Source organism: Mesocricetus auratus, unplaced genomic scaffold, assembly GCF_017639785.1.
Source record: "Mesocricetus auratus isolate SY011 unplaced genomic scaffold, BCM_Maur_2.0 Super-Scaffold_100007, whole genome shotgun sequence".
Classification (NCBI taxonomy): domain Eukaryota; kingdom Metazoa; phylum Chordata; class Mammalia; order Rodentia; family Cricetidae; genus Mesocricetus; species Mesocricetus auratus.
This window is the reverse complement of record NW_024429191.1, coordinates 56,810,846-56,828,658: the sequence shown is the minus strand read 5'-3', so window position 1 is coordinate 56,828,658 and position 17,813 is coordinate 56,810,846. Positions and strand designations below refer to the sequence as shown.

The following is a 17,813-nucleotide window of genomic DNA, read 5'->3' as shown; positions in this document are numbered from 1 at the left end:
AGGCTTGGAACTGAAAGTCAGATCTATCTCAAGCTTAACCGCTAGTGCTCTCCCTCCCCAGATTGCAGAGCCTACGATCTGAAGGGGAAAGCCCCGATCTCACACCTGGAGTGGGCAGGTATTATACTTGGAAGGCACCAAGTTCACAAGACGCCATGTCCTCTGGGGAAAGGCAGCTCTGAATCAGGGGGAGGCATGGCAGGCAGGCCCAAGCGGTCCAGGGAGCATGGGCCAGGGTGGGCAGTCATGCAAAGCTGGAGATGGGGTGTCCTCACCCCTGCCTGCTCCCTTGAAGTGTCCAGTTACAGCCAGCTCCACGCTTCCCGGTCACGCCACATTTAGCATCTCTGTGAGTGAGCCTGTGCAGGGATATAGAGAAGGGTGGGGTGGGGGACTCTTTTAGGGGTGTGGGAGAACCTCTCCACCCTCAAGCCCCTCCCGGTCTAATTCTATGTGGGACTCTGGACAGGTGCCTTCCTTCTTTGTCACCGTTAGCCTCTCTGGAGATGGCTAATTCATCAAAGATATGTCAGCCACTGACTGGGCCAAGGTGGGGCCAGCGAGACCTGCCCCCCCCCCGACAGATTTCCCAGAACTGCACAGCTACGCTGCTGTGGCTTACGGGGTCTTGGGTAGATGGGATAAGTGTAAAACTCCTGCCTTTTGTGCTGCTTGATTCCTGGAACATCCCACCCAGCGTTGGCTCCCATCAAGAGTGGAAGTAGGGAGAGAAGCTAACCAAAGCCTAGTTCAAGTTCTGATTCTGTAAAGGGTTGGCTGTGAGACTGGGAAAGTCACAAAATCCCTCCGGGCCTCAGTCCTCTCATCTGAAAGATTAATAACGTGCCATCCTTGCATGCTTGTCCCAGAAAAGCAATGAGCTTGGGCATAATGGCTCATGCTTCAAATGTCAACACTTGGGAGGTGAGGCCAGAAGATGGCCAATAGTTCTGGGTTAGCCTGGCCTACATAGCGAGTTAGAGTTAGGGGCCAGCATGAACTATATGGTGAGACACTGTATTAATAAACAGAGGGGTGCTGGTGGTGGTCCATCACTCAGAAGGCAGAGGCAGGTGGATCTCTGTGAGTTCAAGGCTAGCCTGGTCTACAGAGTGAGTTCCAAGACAACCAGGACTACACAGAGGAACCCTGTCTTGAAACAGGGGCTACAGATATCTCAGGAAAGCAATTACCTATCACGCCGTACTCCCTAGGTTTGAACGTAGAACTGGGCACACAGGTGCATGTCTATAATCCCAGCACTGGGCAGGGGGAGAAAGGAGAATCCTAAGGTCATCTCCAGTGTATTGAAAACCACCCAAAGTGCCACACAGCAGCCAGCACAGAGCCGCCCCTCAGTAAATAAGGGCTGCTGTCAGAAATGGGCTCAGGGGAGTGAGTTCAAAGGTTGTTGTTCTTTGCAGAGATGGAGGGAGGCAGAGTCAAGCTGATAATGGAACAGCAGTGATAACACTATTAATAGCAAGAACCGTCGTGGGTCAAGCCCTGGGCTTGCACTGCGCTCTGTGCTTTCCATGCATGATCTCATTGGACTCTTAGCGCCCTGTGTTAGGTTCTGTCACTCACCTTGCTTGGGGATGCTGCTGTGGAAGTGCAAAGAGCTTTGCTGACACAGCCTAAGATGAAAGACCTCCCCTGGCGCTGAGTCAGTCCCAAGGCCTCCAAGCCACTCTATGGTTCTGGGGTCAGGGTTCTCCAACAGTTCAGAAGGGGTCGGCCCTCAGATCTAATCCAAGCCTCAGCTTTTCTTGGGCAAACCGAAGGGTTCAGAAAAGAGGCAGTGATGGAGGCTGAGGAGCAGCTGGGGGGAGCACTGGGTTCAATCCCACACAGACCAGGACAGGAGGGGAGAAGAATGGGGATAAGGAAAAGGGCAGAGCTTGGCAAAAGTCACAGATAAAACAGTTGGAAGGATGGAGGTAAAAACGCTTACCAGAAATCCCATGGGCCCTACCAGCAAGGTCCCAGGTCACCCGACAGGGCCAGCCTCTGTATCACCACAATCACTGCCACATGAAGCCTAGGCATGTCACTCCCCCTAACTCCCCCTTCTCTCAGGACTTTCCCAGCCATTGATAAAATCACCCGTCATAGACACAGGAGACCTAGCAGCCAGGGCTCCCTGGGATCCAGGGGCTTGTTTGATTCACTTGAGCCAGCAAAGCTTGAGAATAGACAGGACCCCTTCCTCTGAGTATCCAATCTGCTTCATTTCTTTCATGATCCTCCTGCCTCACCCTCTTCAACATTTACCTACCAGCATGTACCAATGTACCACCACGGCTATCTATCCATCTATCAATCCATCTATCAATCTATCTATCTATCAATCTATCTATCTATCTATCCATTATCCACCCATCTATCTATTATATCTATTATATCTATATCATTTCTATCCTATTTGTCTATTATATCTATTTATCCTGTCTGTCTGTCCATCCATCCATCCATCCGTCCATCCATCCATCCATCAATCTATCTATCTATGGTCTCTTTCCTTCTCTCCCTACCTATCTTCCTAATCAGATGGCTGCAAACAGAGTCCCACCCTAGGGAAGGGGTGGGAATGGAGGTGGTGGGCCTGGGGTTGGCCACCCCTAGAAGTTGGTCCTCATTCTCATCGTAGCCGACTTTCTTCGAGGCCAGGACTGGGTGATGGTGTCACTACTCCCTCCGCAGTCTGACGTCACACTGCCAGGCTCCACCCGACTGGAGGGCGAACCCCAAGGGGACCTCATGCAGGCACCGGGCCTCCCAGGCTCACCTGCCCCACAGAGTGTAAGTACCTGGTACCTACGCCTGGCATTAGGACAAGCCGGGTAGCTGAGCAGAGAGTAGACAGTCACTGCCCAACACAAGGACCTCCAGGGTCTATTTTGTCCCTTACACCAAGAAATATGATGGAAGGGCTCTGAGCCCACATGGACCTCTGCTCATCACTTTGGTGTTTCCCAGGGCAGGGTATGGAGTCCCATCAGCCTTGACGTGCCCCAGGTTTAGAAGTATGCTTGTGTTAGATTGGGGTCCCAAGAGCGGCTTATGTTTTTCCCATCATTTCAGGATTCCCATGAGCTCAGTCACAGACTCTATTATCTCAACACAGAGTAGGGTCCTGGCAGGTCCCCGGGTCCAACCTTCATTTATGGGTTCTCTCTACTCTGTCTACCCAGAAGCATGCCAACTTCAGCTGCTCATCATTTGTGCCTGACGGCCCCCCAGAGAGGGCACCCTCACTGCCCCCCCACAGTCCCAGCATTGCATCTCCAGGCTCAGAGCAAATCCAGGGCCACTGCACAGCTGGACCTGGCCCAGGCTCCTTCTGCCCCTCTCCCTCAGACAAGTATCTTGGCTTTGGCTTTGAGGAGGGCCCAGCAGGCAGCCCAGGGCGCTTCCTCAAGAGCAACCACATGCCTTTCCACCCCTACAAGAGGCACTTCCGTGAGGACATCTTCCCTGAGGCCCAGACGGCCATGGCCCTTGATGGACACTCCTTTAAGACTCCGGGGGCACTGGAAGCCTTCGAGGAGATCCCAGTGGATGTGGGGGATGCCGAGGCCTTCCTGCCTGGCTTCCCGACAGAGGCTTGGTGCAATGGACTCCCTTACCCCAGCCAGGAACACAGCCAAGTTCTGGTGAGTATGGTGGCCAAATGCTTCCCACTCCCTCTCTCTTGGCCATCTAGAAAGAATCCTCAAAGCCGGGCATGGTGGCACATGCCTGGAATCCTAGTACTCAGGAGGCTGAGGCAGGAGGATTGCCTATATATGGAGACCCCATCTCATAATCGGAGCTTCACTGGAGCAGCAAGCACAGAGGGTAGGGGCCTCCTGGCTCCATGCTGGTCCCCTGGGGAGGGGGAGCTAGATTAGCAGGCATGGAGGGGCCCAGGTGGAGGAAGCTCGTCAGGGGACAGAAGCTGGCAGCTTTCCAGAGGGTGCTGAGTCAAGATTCCAGAGGGTGACTTCTCCGTTTGTTTAAGTGTCAAGAATGCCCAGCCAGACCAACCCTCCCCTACGCAAGTGTGAAGAGGGGAAAAAAAACACATTCCAGAGAGAAAGGTTCTGGCTAGAGTGTCAGAACAAAACTCCACCAAATCAGTGTGAATTCAGGGACCTTCCAGACCTTATTTATTTATTTAGTGTGAGAGAGAGACAGAAAATTACTGTGTCACCTAAGTCTGAAGGTGAACTGAAGAGTCCCCGACCTCAGTGTCACTGGTACTGGAATTACAGGAGGGCTCCTGGATCTATTCTTTGACCAGAGCAGGCCTCTATGTACTTGTATCAGTGCCTTGGAAACACCTTAGAAGGTTGGCCTGCACTTCTGCAGCCAGATCTGCAAGCCCTGTGACCTCCGGCAAGTCGCACCTAATCTCGCTGAAAAGTAATGTTAAGGGCACCTGTCTCATAGGAGTGTGGCTTGGGGAAGAGAAAGGGGGCTTGTCTCCTGCTCCGTATCTCTGACCTCAGTTCTTAGCCACTCCCAACAGGAAGGAAGATAGGGAAACAGATGAACGAACACCCATCAGGTGTGGCCAAGACAGGATCTTATTCTGTTTCTGGAACAGTGACAATCTTTTCTCAAGCCTTCAGAATGTGCAGCTGCCACAGCAAGGCGTTCGGCAAACCAGTGACTGTCCCCCACTGTCCACTCAGTGCAGCTCCTGGTCATCTGGCCTTGTGCTTTATCTCCAGGGCTCCATTTCGTTTTCCCGACGATGCTCTACAGAGTGTATACTATCTCTGGCTTGTGAACAGGGCTCTACGGTTGCAGCCTCATGCCTTGCCAGGGTATCCCCTGGCACTGCGGAGACAAATTGTACCTAGGGGCCCACCTCTGCCTGGTCCACTCTCTGAATGACTGATACCATGTAGTTTTCCCTCTCTGGGATCAGCCCCACCATCTGTCAAATGAAGGGGTTGAAGAAGATAGATGCTTGTGGCCCTTCGAGGCCCAAGATCCCGTGATTACGGCAATCTCTGCATCAGCAGCCCTGGGGCACACCCAGAAAGTGGTCACAGATAGCTTTCACCCCTCTGGGCCCAAATGCTGACTTCCCAAAGGCCCCTGGGAATCCTGGTAAGAGCAGTCTGATCCTGGCTTGTCTGTCTGCCAGGACCTAGCTGCTCCCTTGCTGTCTGTACTCAGGGCACAGCTCTGTTCTAAGGCCCTGAGGACTCCACATGGGCCTCTCAGAGATCTCTGGAACCATTCAAGTCTACATGACCACTGACCAGTCTCCACCATTTCTTTGGTGGTCTAGCCTACCTGCAGTGAGGTGGGTGCGGGGAGCATTGTCCATCTGAGCCTAGCTCCACCACTGACCTGCTGATTTCCATCTCTGTTCCCTGAGCCTTCCCCAAGAGTCAGCTTTCAGAGAGTCAGAGAAAGGATTCCTTTAGTGTGGCATTCAAGACAAGAGAAAGGAGGGAGTAAAAAAAAACCTTGCTTTTCCAGCAGAGATCAGAAGTAAAGGTCAAGCCCCCAGCTCTGGACGGTGGTCCTGGCATGTACTGCTACCAGCCTCCTTTGCAGCACATGTACTGCTCTTCCCAGCCCACTTTCCATCAGGTAGGCATGGGGCAAGGGGTGTACTTCCTGGAGATCTCAGGAGGGTGTGTGGGTGCTGCTGTGTGTGTGGGTGTTGCTGTGTGTGTGGGTGTTGCTGTGTGGGTAGATGTTGTGTAGGTGTTGTGTGTGTGGGTGTTGCTGTGTGTATCGCTGTGGGGGATGTTGTTGTGTGTGGGTGTTGCTGTGTGGGGTATTGCTGTTGTGTGTGTGGGTGTTGCTGTGTGGGTGGGTGTTTTTGTGGGGGCTATTACTGTTGTGTGTGCATTGCTGTGTGTGATGTGTATGTGTATGTATGTGTGGGTATGTGGGTGGGAAGGTGCGGATATCAAGGGCCTCAGACAGGGCTACCCCAATGGAAAGAGAAACACTTGTCCTTACCTAGGGGTTCTCAGGATTCTCTGAGCCCCTGGTGGAGGCAGGGGAGTCTCAGAAAGGGCAGCTAAGACTGAGGCAATTATGGTGTGAACCACAGGGAGTGGGGGGTCATCCCAGACAGACAGGAGCAAAGAGGAAAGGGGTGTGTGGTGTGACACACAGGCTGGGCAGGGAAGGGAACAAAGGACTCCCATCTAGGTCACACCTTGCTGTGTGACCTTGTCCTTAAATTTCCCTTTGTCCTGAGTGGGTGGGCACAGTATGGGGCTGGGATCCTTCCTATCCTCATTACCATCCTTGCCCTTCACCGTCCCACTGCACAGGTAGCCTCTCCAGAATGGATAGGATGCTAAATGATTGCCCCACACTGACAAGGGATGGAGGACTTTTGAAAAGAGACAAAAAGGAGCCCCAGAGCAGCCAGGCAGCTCCCTTGGAGTCACCGGGCAAGACAGAGCAAGTGGCTGCCCAGCACCCAGCTCCATCCACCTGCAGCCTGGCGCTCAGACAGGCCTTGCCTGTGGAGCAGGTTCTACGTCAGCTCTGGCATTGGCCCTGATCCGAGCCAAGCCAGGAGGCAGGCTGAGAAGGTGGGGTGGGGGTCAGGCTGCCTGCTGTGGGTACGGAAAGTGACAGAGAGGGACAAAGAGACACATGACACGAGGGACATCCTCCTTCTGGGAAGGCCTAACCGCAGAAGCCTATGCTTTTCTGAGGCTCCTGACCTGACTCAAGGTAGAGGATGCCCCTGAGGCAGTCTGCCACATCAGGGGCCAAGCCACCACAGGATTAGGGTGACCAGTAGACCCTAAGTGGCCTCGCCATACCCAGCTCTGCTTTGAAACCCTCTGTAGTCTTCAACATCCTTGAACAAGATGGCCGCACCCAGGGCTTTATGGAGCCCAGAGAGAGGGTGACTCAGGCACTAAGTGTCTCTTGGTGACCTGGAAAGAACACTTCAGCCTGAAGCAGCTGGGGGAGTCAGAGTCTCCAACCCCCAGCCCCCATAAAACACCATTCCCAGCACCACGGCCACTCCCTCCGCCGTAAAACTACCTCCTACCCCCACCTGCCCACCATCATGACCGGCTCTTTCAAAGAGCCACTGAAACTCGTAAAGGTGTCCATGCCTAGAACACACCCAGGCTGGACATCCCACTTCCGGCCCAGTGCTCCAAAAAAAGACACAGGAAGCCTGGAGTACCTGCCTGGAAAATGCAGGACTGTGGGCTGATCCCATTCCCATGGCAACCAGGGTACCTCAAGGTCTAAGAGGAAAGAGTTGGAGAAAGATAGCTTTGAGGTCTTTTGAGAGTGAGTTCTAGAGTGTGGATCTCTACCCAAGCCCAAAATGTCCACCCATTCCTCAACCATGCCATTGGATATGGCATGGAGTCCATGACCAAGGACCACAGCCTTGGTTACCTCTCTGGATATGTGTGAATGGAGGAGTGGTACCCCACTTGGGAAGGCCTGGTACCATAGTAATTACTCTGTCCCCTTTGACCTCCACAGTACTCCCCAGGTGGAGGCAGCTACGCTGTACCTTACCTGGGCTCCGCTCACTACCCCTATCAGAGGATCACACCCCAGGCCAACGTCGACGGGCACCAGCCACTCTTCCCCAAGCCCATCTACTCCTACAGGTACATGTCCTAGCACATCTGAGGCAGAACTAGGAGCACTGGCGGCCTTGGGGAAACTAAGGCATGGGCTCCTCAAGATGTAAGGGTCATCGGAAGGGGATAGAAACCATACCTAGTGACTCCTAAGGATGCTGGAGAAATGATCCTTGCAGGTAGGTAGGTGGTAGATACACAACCTTTGACCTTTTGTCTGACCCTGTAGAGTCGCAACTGGTTAGACTTAGTGGTTGCTGGTGATTTGGGTGGGTGGGCCTGTGAGAGCCTATCATGGGACCCAGCACCTCGTATCAGAGTTTAGGTGAGAGATTAAGGGTCCTTCCTGCTGTCCCCTTCTTCCAACATGTAAAAAACAATAAGCAAACAGCTGTACTTCTTACCAACTGTGAAACTTTTAGTCCCCTGGAAGGGAAAGGGGGAGACAGTTCAGGAGACTGGAAGCTTTATGTAAGAGAGTGTGGGGAGGACAATGCTTGACGCCCGGAAGGAAGCCTTGCTCCCTCTCTACTGTCCAACACATGCACGATGAGCCAAGGGCCATGTATGTGGTCAACATCATATCCGTGTGATGATGTGTATGAAACTTTCATTCCCTTAGCTCTGAGGAAGCTGACTACTACATTTTTTTTTCATTTCAAAACTAAGGAAACCGTAGCTTGGAAAGTTTCAGACAAGCTTACACATCTAATGGCTATGTCAGGTTTTCCAGATACCACAAAATGCTCACTGAGCCTGTTGGCTGAGGGAGATGGGGATCTGGTCAGAAGACCGGACTCTCAGGAGATGTCTTTTACAGCATTCTTATCTTCATGGCCCTTAAGAACAGTAAGACCGGAAGCCTCCCAGTCAGTGAGATCTACAATTTTATGACAGAGCACTTCCCTTATTTCAAGGTAAGTCTAAAAGCCCCCCCCCAGCATGAGAGCAGAAGGGGGACACTTGCCATGTTTCCCCTGTGTCCCTGATGAAGTATACAGCTTCCAGGGAGCAGGGTAGTTTCGGGGCTGCACAGGACTGAAAGAGAGAGAGAGAGAGAGAGAGAGAGAGAGAGAGAGAGAGAGAGAGAGAGAGAGAGAGAGAGAGAGAGAGAACATCACCTCTTATGTACCAGGCTCCAAGCTCCATCCTCAGTAGCCAACAGAGAGCTCAAGCTGCTTGCTCCAGGTTACACAGCAGCCGGGAGAAGTGGGAGGAGGGGGTGATGTCAGATCTGATGGGTTTCGGGAATCAGCTACCCATCCCCAAACTGAGACAGGAAAGCAGGTAATAGGAGTATCTCCAGCCTCAGCCAGAGTGCTGTGGGCTGGAGGACTTCCAAGTTGGAGCTGGAACCTGTCACCATCCAGAGTGAGATTAGCATCTGCCTCTCTGGGCGGCACACTGAGCTTCACTTGTGCCTGAGAGTGGGCCTCATGGTCTTAGGTGTCCTGAGAATCCAGCTGCTTCTTCCCAAAACCTATGTTCCTATTCCCTCCAGAAGAGACTTTAGGTAACTGGCAGCAATTCCTTCCTAGCATGCCGGGTCAGGAGGAGGGCTAAGAGGGACCCTGGGGAAACCGAGGCATGTATGTAACAGTTATGGCAGTATGAGGTGGAGGTCATGCCCAGTGAACATTCAAATGTTCCTGGACAAGATTCCTAGACAGGGTGGAGGTGGGGGTCAGAAAAGCTCATCCCTGACCCTTGATCTAACCCTGAGGGAGGGGAGTCATGTCTGTCTCTGGGTTGACTTGGCAAAGCTGGTGCTTTGGGTGCACCTGGGGACCTGACGGGACCTTTCCCTTCAGGTGAGCAGATTTATCAGATAGGGTGACCCATCCTTCCAAGATCACACAGCAAATGGATCAGTCGTTGAGTCAAGTTTTTTGCCTTCACACACAGCCCCCTTAGCCTTGACACATGCTCCCCAAGCACCCTACAGACATCTTCTCCTAAGGTGGGTGCAGGAGAAGTTTCTGCTAGGGGGTCCTCAGGATAGGTGCTATCTCATCCACTACCCCGGCAGGACAGTAGCTGAAGCCCAGGTCATCCCGAGTCAGCTCCATCGGTGGTAGGAGATTCCTGCCCTACTATCTGTGCCATAGTCCTGCCTGGGGACATTTGCTGGCTGGTGTGCAGACAACTTGGCACCTGCTATGCTCCCCCAGTCAGGGAGTGGGCAAAAAAGTCTTTCAGTGTGGCTTTGGCTAGAATGGAAAAGTTCACTGACTTGAGGTTCTGAGATAGAGAAATGTTATAGTCTGTATGGACTGCTCCTGAACCCAGAATCTCCCAGGAGGAATAAACACTTGCCTTCTCCTAGAGTTGTGGCAAAGTCCTCCAAGAGCTGGCCAGAGAAAGGGAGGCCAGGCCCCTCCCTCCTCCCCTGGGCCTTCTTCCCTGCCCACTCCTGGCCTTGCCCCCAGCCCCTCCCTGTATCTCATCTTCCTGGCTTAATTATTTTTCCTGGGAGCCGTGTAATCCCTGTTTTATGGGGCTGAAGAATGAAGAGGTCTGACAGCTTTTTTTGGTTTGGTTGTTTTTCTTAGCTGGTTGCATCACTCGCTCATGCCTGAGTCTACTTTTGACTTCAGAGGGAACGTGTGAGGATGAGACCAGCTCCATTGGCAAGGCAGGCCCAATGGATGACCTGGGCAGGGCCCTTAGCTGAGGAACAGAGCTGGAGTCCAGGCCCAGTTACTGATTCCTTGTGTGATCCAAGGCCAGCCTCTTTCCTCCCTGGGCCTCAGTTTCTCCCTCTGTAACATGTCTGTTTGGACCAAGCTGACAGGTTCCTTCTGGTCCTCGCTAAAGAAAGTCCAAAGACTCTCTGCCTCTCACTCCTCACTTGAAGGTCATTGTTCAGGGCAAGTACAGAGTGGACTCTCAAGTGGACAGCTCTCAAAGGACAGAGTGGACGGTGCTCATGACCAAAGCAGCTGTGGCGGGTGTCCCACAGTCCCATGAGTCAGGGATGTGGGCCTGAGGAAGTGTCCGGCCACTGTGCATAATTGTTAGTGCTGACCGTCCTGCTTCCAAACAGGAAGTGGCCGGGGTGGGGGCTGCCCTGGCATCCCAAAGTCACAGGTTTATGGGACCATAAAAGTCCCCAGTGCCCATTAAGTCTGCCCATGGGGCGACAGAGCTTTGACTCTTAGTAGAGACAGCTGTGGGAGTCAAAGGAGGTCCAGTAGCTCAAGAACTTCCCTGGTAACCCTTGATGAACTTCGGGGGACATCGGAGCCAGTCCCATAACAGGCTAGCTGTCCCCAAGAAAGGCTCCAGCAGCTGCTGTCAGCAACTCACAGTGATGCTGGCATCAGGGCCTGGTTCTGCTGGGCGTGATTCAGCTTGGCTGCACCCTGGAGCAAATGAGCTAGGGAGGAGGGCGTGGCCATCTCTCATTAACCAGGAACGAGGGGCTGAAAGGGAGAGGAGCCAGAGAATGAGGGCTGGAGGGAGTTCCATCAGCTAGAGTTGTGGTTCTACCCACGGCCAGCCCCTACTAGACTCAGGATGGTCACAGAGCCTTCAACTGAACCAGAGGTGGGGGGCAGGAGGCTCATACCTCCCCCCAACCGCCTCTCACCCAACTGAGTCAGCTTAATGGTTTTTACAACCCTCCTTGGGCACAATTACTGCACTGGTGGCATGACCAGGCCTCCTAATGGGTGTTTATTCTGTTGGCACGAGCACCCCCAGCCTGAGGGCTGGCCTCCCCATCAGGGCACACCTCCAGGGCACACTCATGCAAACTCACACCCACACACTCAATCATGGATGCACACGTATTCTGAGACACTTTCTCACACACAGCCATCCGCACTCACTTCCGAGACCTGTTGTAGGAGACACTGCTCACACCGGGAGACAGCTAAGGACTTCACCCTGTCTTCACCAACACCACATTTGCAATCAAACAGGTGCTCCCACCTACTCACCAACCCTCTTCTGCCAAGCTTGCCCCGTAGGGGTGAGTCAGACCCAGAGGAGGGGCATTCTGCTGTGCCCCTTTAAAGCAGGCCCCAAAGACTTTAAAATAGTGATCTTCCCCTTTCTACAAAGGGGGTAACAGGCCAGAAGGCCCAGTGGGCACACCCTGCTTCAATGGGGACGTAGACCAGAAGCCTAGGTGGCATTTACCAGTTGTCCCTTAAAGAGGAATCACAAATGGGACATAGCGACTAATGCTTGCGACCTCAGCCCTCAAGAAGCTCTGAGGCAGGATTATTGTAAGCCTGGGCTACAAAGGTGGGTCGGGTGGTAAAAAGCATTGGAGAGATGATTCAGTGGTTCTTGCAGGGGACTTGGGTTCTCTTCCCAGTACCCACATGATGGTTCACAGCCATCTGTAACTGCCTATCCGGGGAAATCAGTGCCCTCTCTTTCTGCATGCATGTAATACATATACAAACACACAATATACATACACACAGGCACCCACATGGATGCATAAGATAAGTAATAAATATAAAAAGGGTCACAGTCCTCTGAAGGGTCTGGGCTAAGAAGTAGGTAGGATGGAGGCAGGTTTAGATTTTAGCTGAAAAACAAACTTGCAGTCACGTTTCCTGCCCAATCCTTCCCCACAACTAGGGAGTTCTAAGCATGTTTCTGTCGCTGAGGACATCAGACCACAGAGTGTGTAGAAATTCTGTTTCCTGAGTTGATGAAGGAATGAATGTTCTAGAACCCAGACCCAGAGCCACTTCTTGCTGCCTGAGCCCAACCTGAATTCTTGCTCTGCTCTGCTCTGCTCTGGCAGACTGCGCCTGATGGCTGGAAGAATTCTGTTCGCCATAACCTGTCTCTCAACAAATGCTTTGAGAAGGTGGAAAATAAGTCGGGGAGTTCCTCCAGAAAGGGCTGTCTGTGGGCCCTCAACCCTTCCAAGATCGACAAGATGCAGGAGGAGCTGCAGAAGTGGAAGAGGAAGGACCCCATCGCCGTGCGCAAAAGCATGGCCAAACCAGGTGGGGCAGGGCCGGGCGTGAGAAAGGCCAAGGGACCCCGTGCATCAGAAAGGAGAGGAGTGCACAGAGCCTATGGGAGGGTCCCAGGCTGGGGGGGTTGTAAAAGAGGGGGCCTTCTGATGTTTCCTTTTGGGCCTTTGCAGAAGAGCTGGACAGCCTCATTGGAGACAAAAGGGAGAAACTGGGCTCTCCACTGCTGGGATGTCCACCCCCTGGGCTGGCAGGCCCAGGCTCCATCCCGCCCCTGGCACCCTCAGCTGGTCTCTCCCAGCCTCTGCACCCAATGCACCCAGCTCCAGGCCCCATGCATGCCAAGAACCCCCTGCAGGACATACTGGGTAGTCATGCACCCTCCTGCTATGGGCAGACCTACCCACACCTTTCTCCCAGCCTGGCCCCCTCTGGACACCCACAGCCATTGTTCCCACAACCAGATGGGCATCTTGAGCTGCAGGCCCAGCCAGGCACCCCCCAGGACTCACCTCTACCTGCCCATACACCACCCAGTCACAGTGCCAAGCTGCTGGCTGAGCCTTCCCCAGCCAGGACCGTACATGATTCTCTGCTGCCAGATGGAGACCTTGGTACTGACCTGGATGCCATCAACCCCTCTCTCACCGACTTTGACTTCCAGGGTGAGCTGGGAGCAAGGGAAGGAAGGGTGGGACAGGACTAGAGAGGTGCTCTTGGCCTTGTGGCCTGACCTCTCTGTGTCTTCAGGCTGCCATCTGCTGGCTCCTGAATATCTGGTCACCTGAGGCAGATGACTAGGAGTGTTGAAGCTACCCATTCACTCCCTGCCATTTGGAAATGGGGTAAACTCTTCTGCTCCCCATCTTTTTCCTCCTGGTACTCTAACCTGAACATGTTCCAGATGACTTCATCATCAAACCTCTTGTCTCTGACAAAGCTGGGAAAGGCTACAAGTCCTGTGGCATTCTTGATTGCGAGGGACTGGGTGGCTGAACATTCCGAAAGCATTTGTGTTTTATCAGAACCCACCCTTCACTGCAGGAGACAGACCCTCTCTGGAATGTAAGACCTCAGAGCTAGCTGGGTGGTGGTGCACACCTTTAATCCCAGCACTCGGGAGACAGAGACAGGTGGATCTCTGAGTTCAAGACCTGCCTGATCTACAGAGCAAGTTCCAGGACAACCAAGGCTACACAGAGAAACTCTGTCTCAGAAAAAAAAAGAAAGGAAAAATAAAAAGACCTGAGAGCTAGGCCTGTCCTATCGATTTGAGGCTAGAAGCCCAGAGAGGGCATCTATCCCCCATCATCTCGCCAGCTCCATACCGAAGTCAGTCAAGCCACACCCTCTTCTCTAAGTCCCACCCCTTCCCAACGAAACTGCTGTGTGCCCCCAGGCCCATAGGAGGTTTGGAGGAGGCTGCTGATATATACATTAGGTTATAACTTAGACCTTCATCTCAGCCCTGCTATGGAGACAAGATAGCTGAGGTCAGGGATGTGTGGAATACTATGAATATCTATTAGAAGGCTGGAGATGTGGCTAGGGCATAGAGCTTTTGCCTAGCATGCACCAGGCCTTAGTTAGGCCTGATACCCCAGCACTACAGAACCAAGCAAAACCCCTAATTGGCCTGGACCTGTGGAATAGCAATTGCTATGACATGCAGAGATCATGTGAACCACTCAGGGTCACTCACCAGAAACAAGGGGCTAGGATTGGAACCCAGGTGGCCAAAAGCAGCCAGAGTTGTCAGGTTTCTCCCCTCTGCAGTGCTGTTCCAGGCTGATTCCAGTCACTGGCCTGCCATAAGGCGGGTCACACGACCCAGAAGGGAATCAGTGGCAGCACTGTTCCTCAGAGTCAAGCGTCCTTTCTGGTCCCGTCTTGCACATTGGGTCCTGGGGAAGGGGAGACCTAGGGATCCAGGTTCATGTACCTCATCAGGTCCCGTGGTGCACTGTGGGAAGATCTTAATCCACCTTCTATGGAAATCTAGGCAGAAGCTTGAGTGAAGAGATTTGAGGGCCTCCCGGGCTGCCCCCAAGTACGGCCTTCATAGCGATCCATCAGATGAGCAAATCCTTAGTCTTCTCCGGTGCCTTCACCCCACCAGAGAGGCATAGAGGCCACCTGTATCTACAACTGTGGTTCTCAACCTGAGGGTCGAACTCCTGATGGAAATCGCATATCCCATATCCTGCATTTCTGACATTTACATTGTGATTAACAACAGTAGCAAAATTACAGTTATGAAGTAGCAAAGAGATTTGTTTGTGGTTGGGGATCATCTTGTCATGAGGAATTGTAGTAAAGGTTGAATCACTTCACACTGTGCTACCTCAGAGCTGGACTCTGAGGATCAGGAAATGTCGGTGGCTTCTTGGGGTCCCAGAGCGGGTACCAAGGACCTCCCAGTCAGTGTTACCCTAGTCCTACTCTCTGAGGCTCCTGAGAAATGGGAGTCAGACTGGGTTTAGCTCTGTGCTGCCCTCCAGTGATAATGTTTCTCTCCTCCCCACGCTCCTCTCCAACTAGGAAATCTGTGGGAGCAGCTGAAGGATGACAGCTTGGCCCTGGACCCCCTGGTACTGGTGACCTCGTCGCCGACGTCATCCTCTATGTTGCCACCCCCACCACCAGCCCATGGCTTCCCCCCAGGACCCTGCCTGTCAGAAACCGGCAATGGGGCAGGTGAACTGGCGCCTCCAGGCAATGGGAGCTCCGGGACCCTGGGAGACCTGCACCTCAGTACCCTCTACTCGGCCTTTGTGGAACTGGAACCCACGCCCTCCTCAGCTGCTGCGGGGCCTGCTGTATACCTCAGTCCCGGCTCCAAGCCAATGGCTCTGGCTTGAGCTGTGTCCAGCATCCGCTCCAGCATTTTCCTGGACTGAAGTCCCAGCTAGCTGCCCACATCGGACTCACTTTAAAGGTCAAGGAAGGAAAACACTACCTGTCTCCTATGCCACTCAGCCAACTTGTTAGCCGGCAGCTGGGGTACCCACCCAGGTTGCTACTTGGTGGACCCTCTCTTCACATAGGGCCCAGCAAGGCAAGTGTCTGGAAAGAAGCAACAGCGCGCCCCCTAGCTGCGGCTCACTCGAACTTCAGCTCTCAGGCGTGCAAGCAAGCTCAGCACACCGACTCGCCTGCCTTACACTCACAGATAGCCGTAGAACATTACAGAGACTGGCTTGATTTCTGGGACAGATGAGAGCTAAAAGCAAAGCTCAGGGCCAGTGCGACAGGTCAAAGTTCCCCCACACCTCATCTAATTCCCATGTACTCTGCAGGCCTAGCCCACTCCAGTCATGTTCTCTCCCAGAAGTCTGTATTTATTCTCCTATCTTCACCCCTACAACCCACAAGGGCTCCTCCCATGTGGCCTGTGAACTCCTTAGGAAGACTGCTACTTCATAGCCAGGCTTTACCCATCCATCCTCAGCGTATACGCTGGCTGGACACCTCCAGGGTGACATACAGAAGGGCAGCATCTACCCTGGGGCCAAACTGAGCCAACACAAAGTGCTTGGAAACACCCTTGTCCTCTGAAACTTGAACTTGTCCTCCTCTCGTAGTCTTAGTCACACGAAAGATCCCCTCCAGGTTGCCATAGTCTCACTCCACTGTCTCAAGCATTCTGGGTAATCAGATTGTAGCCTGCTGCAGGATGGGTGTGTGTGTATGTGTGCGAGCGTGTGTGTGTGTGTGTGTGTGTGTGTGTGTGTGTGTGCGCGCGCGCGCATGCGAGCACATGTGTGCATGATACTGCCCTCTCAAACACACACCTGCATAGCCAACTTGGGACACCTAGGGAGCAGGCAGGATGCTTGTGGAGCTGGGCTGTGACTCAAATGCCCATCATGACCCACCAAGTGAGATCCTCAGCCTTCTCCGGGCCTGAGGGCAACAAGTACCTCCAAAGGTTGTCCTAAGCTCACACAAGGGTGAGCAGATCTCTCAGTAGTCTATCACTGTCCCCTGTCTTGGAAGAATAAAATAAGTATCTGACGTTGCAGCTACTGAGCCTTCATTTCTGGGTTTTCACTCTCCAAGCAGAAAGACCAGACCACTAATCATCTAGAAGGACTTTGAAAACATTTTTGAAACTTATGTGGTGGGTGTGTGTGTTGGCAAATGTGTGCTGTACATGTATGTGCTGGTCCAGAAGAAGGCACCAGCTCCTCCAGAGCTGGACTTCCAGGCAGCTGTGAGTCTCCTGATGTGGATGCTGGAAAGCAAACGGGTTTTCTAGCCCATAGCGGCACACTCCTAGCTGCTAAGCCCTGTCTCTGGTCCTAGAAGGTCTTCTAGATCAAGCTGAGTGAGCAGCTGGACAAGGCCTCTTCCCAGAGGAACTTGAACAATGTGAGTCCAGGGTTGCATGTCCAGAAGAAGGAGGTGACCTTTCAAAGCCTCCTCTTACTGACACCTGTCCCCTGCTGTCCTGCCTTCCCCTAATCTCACGAGAGAGTCATTGTTGGGTCTGGAAAGATGACTCGGTGGTTAAGAGCATTTGTTGCTCTTCCAGAGAACATGAGTTTGGTTCCCAGTACCCATGTCTGGTGCCCTATAACCTCTGTAACTCCAGGACCAGGGAATCTGATGCCCCTGGCCTCTGAGGGCACTGAACTCACAGGCATACACACCTACATATAATTTTTTTTAAGAAAAGAAAGGGTCACTGCCCTGTCTAGACTATGTCTTCCTGTCACCATCTGGGACAGATGCCAAGTCTGTTTGGGGCATCCACCAGTGACAAGATGGAGCATAGCCTGGTGCTACGTGCACAGTTGGCACTGGGGATGAACTCTAGAGGGTCAGGAGCTCATTCAGTCCCATTTCAGCCCAGCCCGTACATTAACCACAGGGCAGCTCTATGGTTCCTCCTCCTATAGGAACTGCTAGGCTCAGAAGCCAAAGCCATGCCTGCGAATGAGATCAGCACTCAGTGTCCGCACTCAGAGCAGCCACAGGGGGGCCTTTGCCTTCGGTTATTCCAGCAGTCAGGCCTGGACCCCTCAACACTAAAGAGTTCTACAGAGAATCCCACATCAGAGCCCTCCTTCTCCCTAAGTCTCTTGGGAGGCGCTAGGGTGGGGTAGGACATGGGAGAGGCATGGCCAGTTTGGCACACCCAAGAAAAAGAACTGCTTGCCCCAGTGGGGGAGGGCTACAGCTGTCTGCAAAGTCCGGGGGTGATGTGGGGCCCAGCTCTGCTCAGCTGTGGCCTGTATCTTGACACTCGGGCCCTTAAGCACAGGACAAGTGT

The 17,813-nt window shown here is 53.1% G+C and overlaps 1 protein-coding gene across 2 annotated transcripts; it reads left to right on the top strand.

Annotated features, from left to right (window-relative positions):
- The first annotated feature begins 2,656 nt into the window (after nucleotides 1–2,656).
- Nucleotides 2,657–16,559, top strand: Foxn1 (forkhead box N1). Of its 2 annotated transcripts, none has more exons than XM_005077011.4 (8): nucleotides 2,657–2,802; nucleotides 3,195–3,656; nucleotides 5,485–5,595; nucleotides 7,486–7,616; nucleotides 8,410–8,506; nucleotides 12,358–12,565; nucleotides 12,709–13,200; nucleotides 15,077–16,559. In XM_005077011.4, the coding sequence occupies exons 1-8, from the start codon at nucleotides 2,680–2,682 to the stop codon at nucleotides 15,394–15,396; spliced, it is 1,944 nt and encodes a 647-aa protein (XP_005077068.2). In that variant the 5' UTR covers nucleotides 2,657–2,679; the 3' UTR covers nucleotides 15,397–16,559. The 2 variants fall into 2 exon arrangements, with proteins under 2 accessions (XP_005077068.2, XP_040603949.1); XM_040748015.1 differs by having other exon boundaries at nucleotides 5,482–5,595.
- The last annotated feature ends 1,254 nt before the right edge of the window (nucleotides 16,560–17,813 follow it).

Excerpts from the sequence above, each read along its gene's own strand:
- Foxn1 (XM_040748015.1), top strand. The coding sequence starts at position 2,680 with ATGGTGTCACTACTCCCTCCGCAGTCTGACGTCACACTGCCAGGCTCC. Across the intron at positions 2,803-3,194 it reads GCTCACCTGCCCCACAGAGT|AAGCATGCCAACTTCAGCTG; the intron begins GTAAGTACCTGG and ends CTGTCTACCCAG. Across the intron at positions 12,566-12,708 it reads CAAAAGCATGGCCAAACCAG|AAGAGCTGGACAGCCTCATT; the intron begins GTGGGGCAGGGC and ends GGGCCTTTGCAG.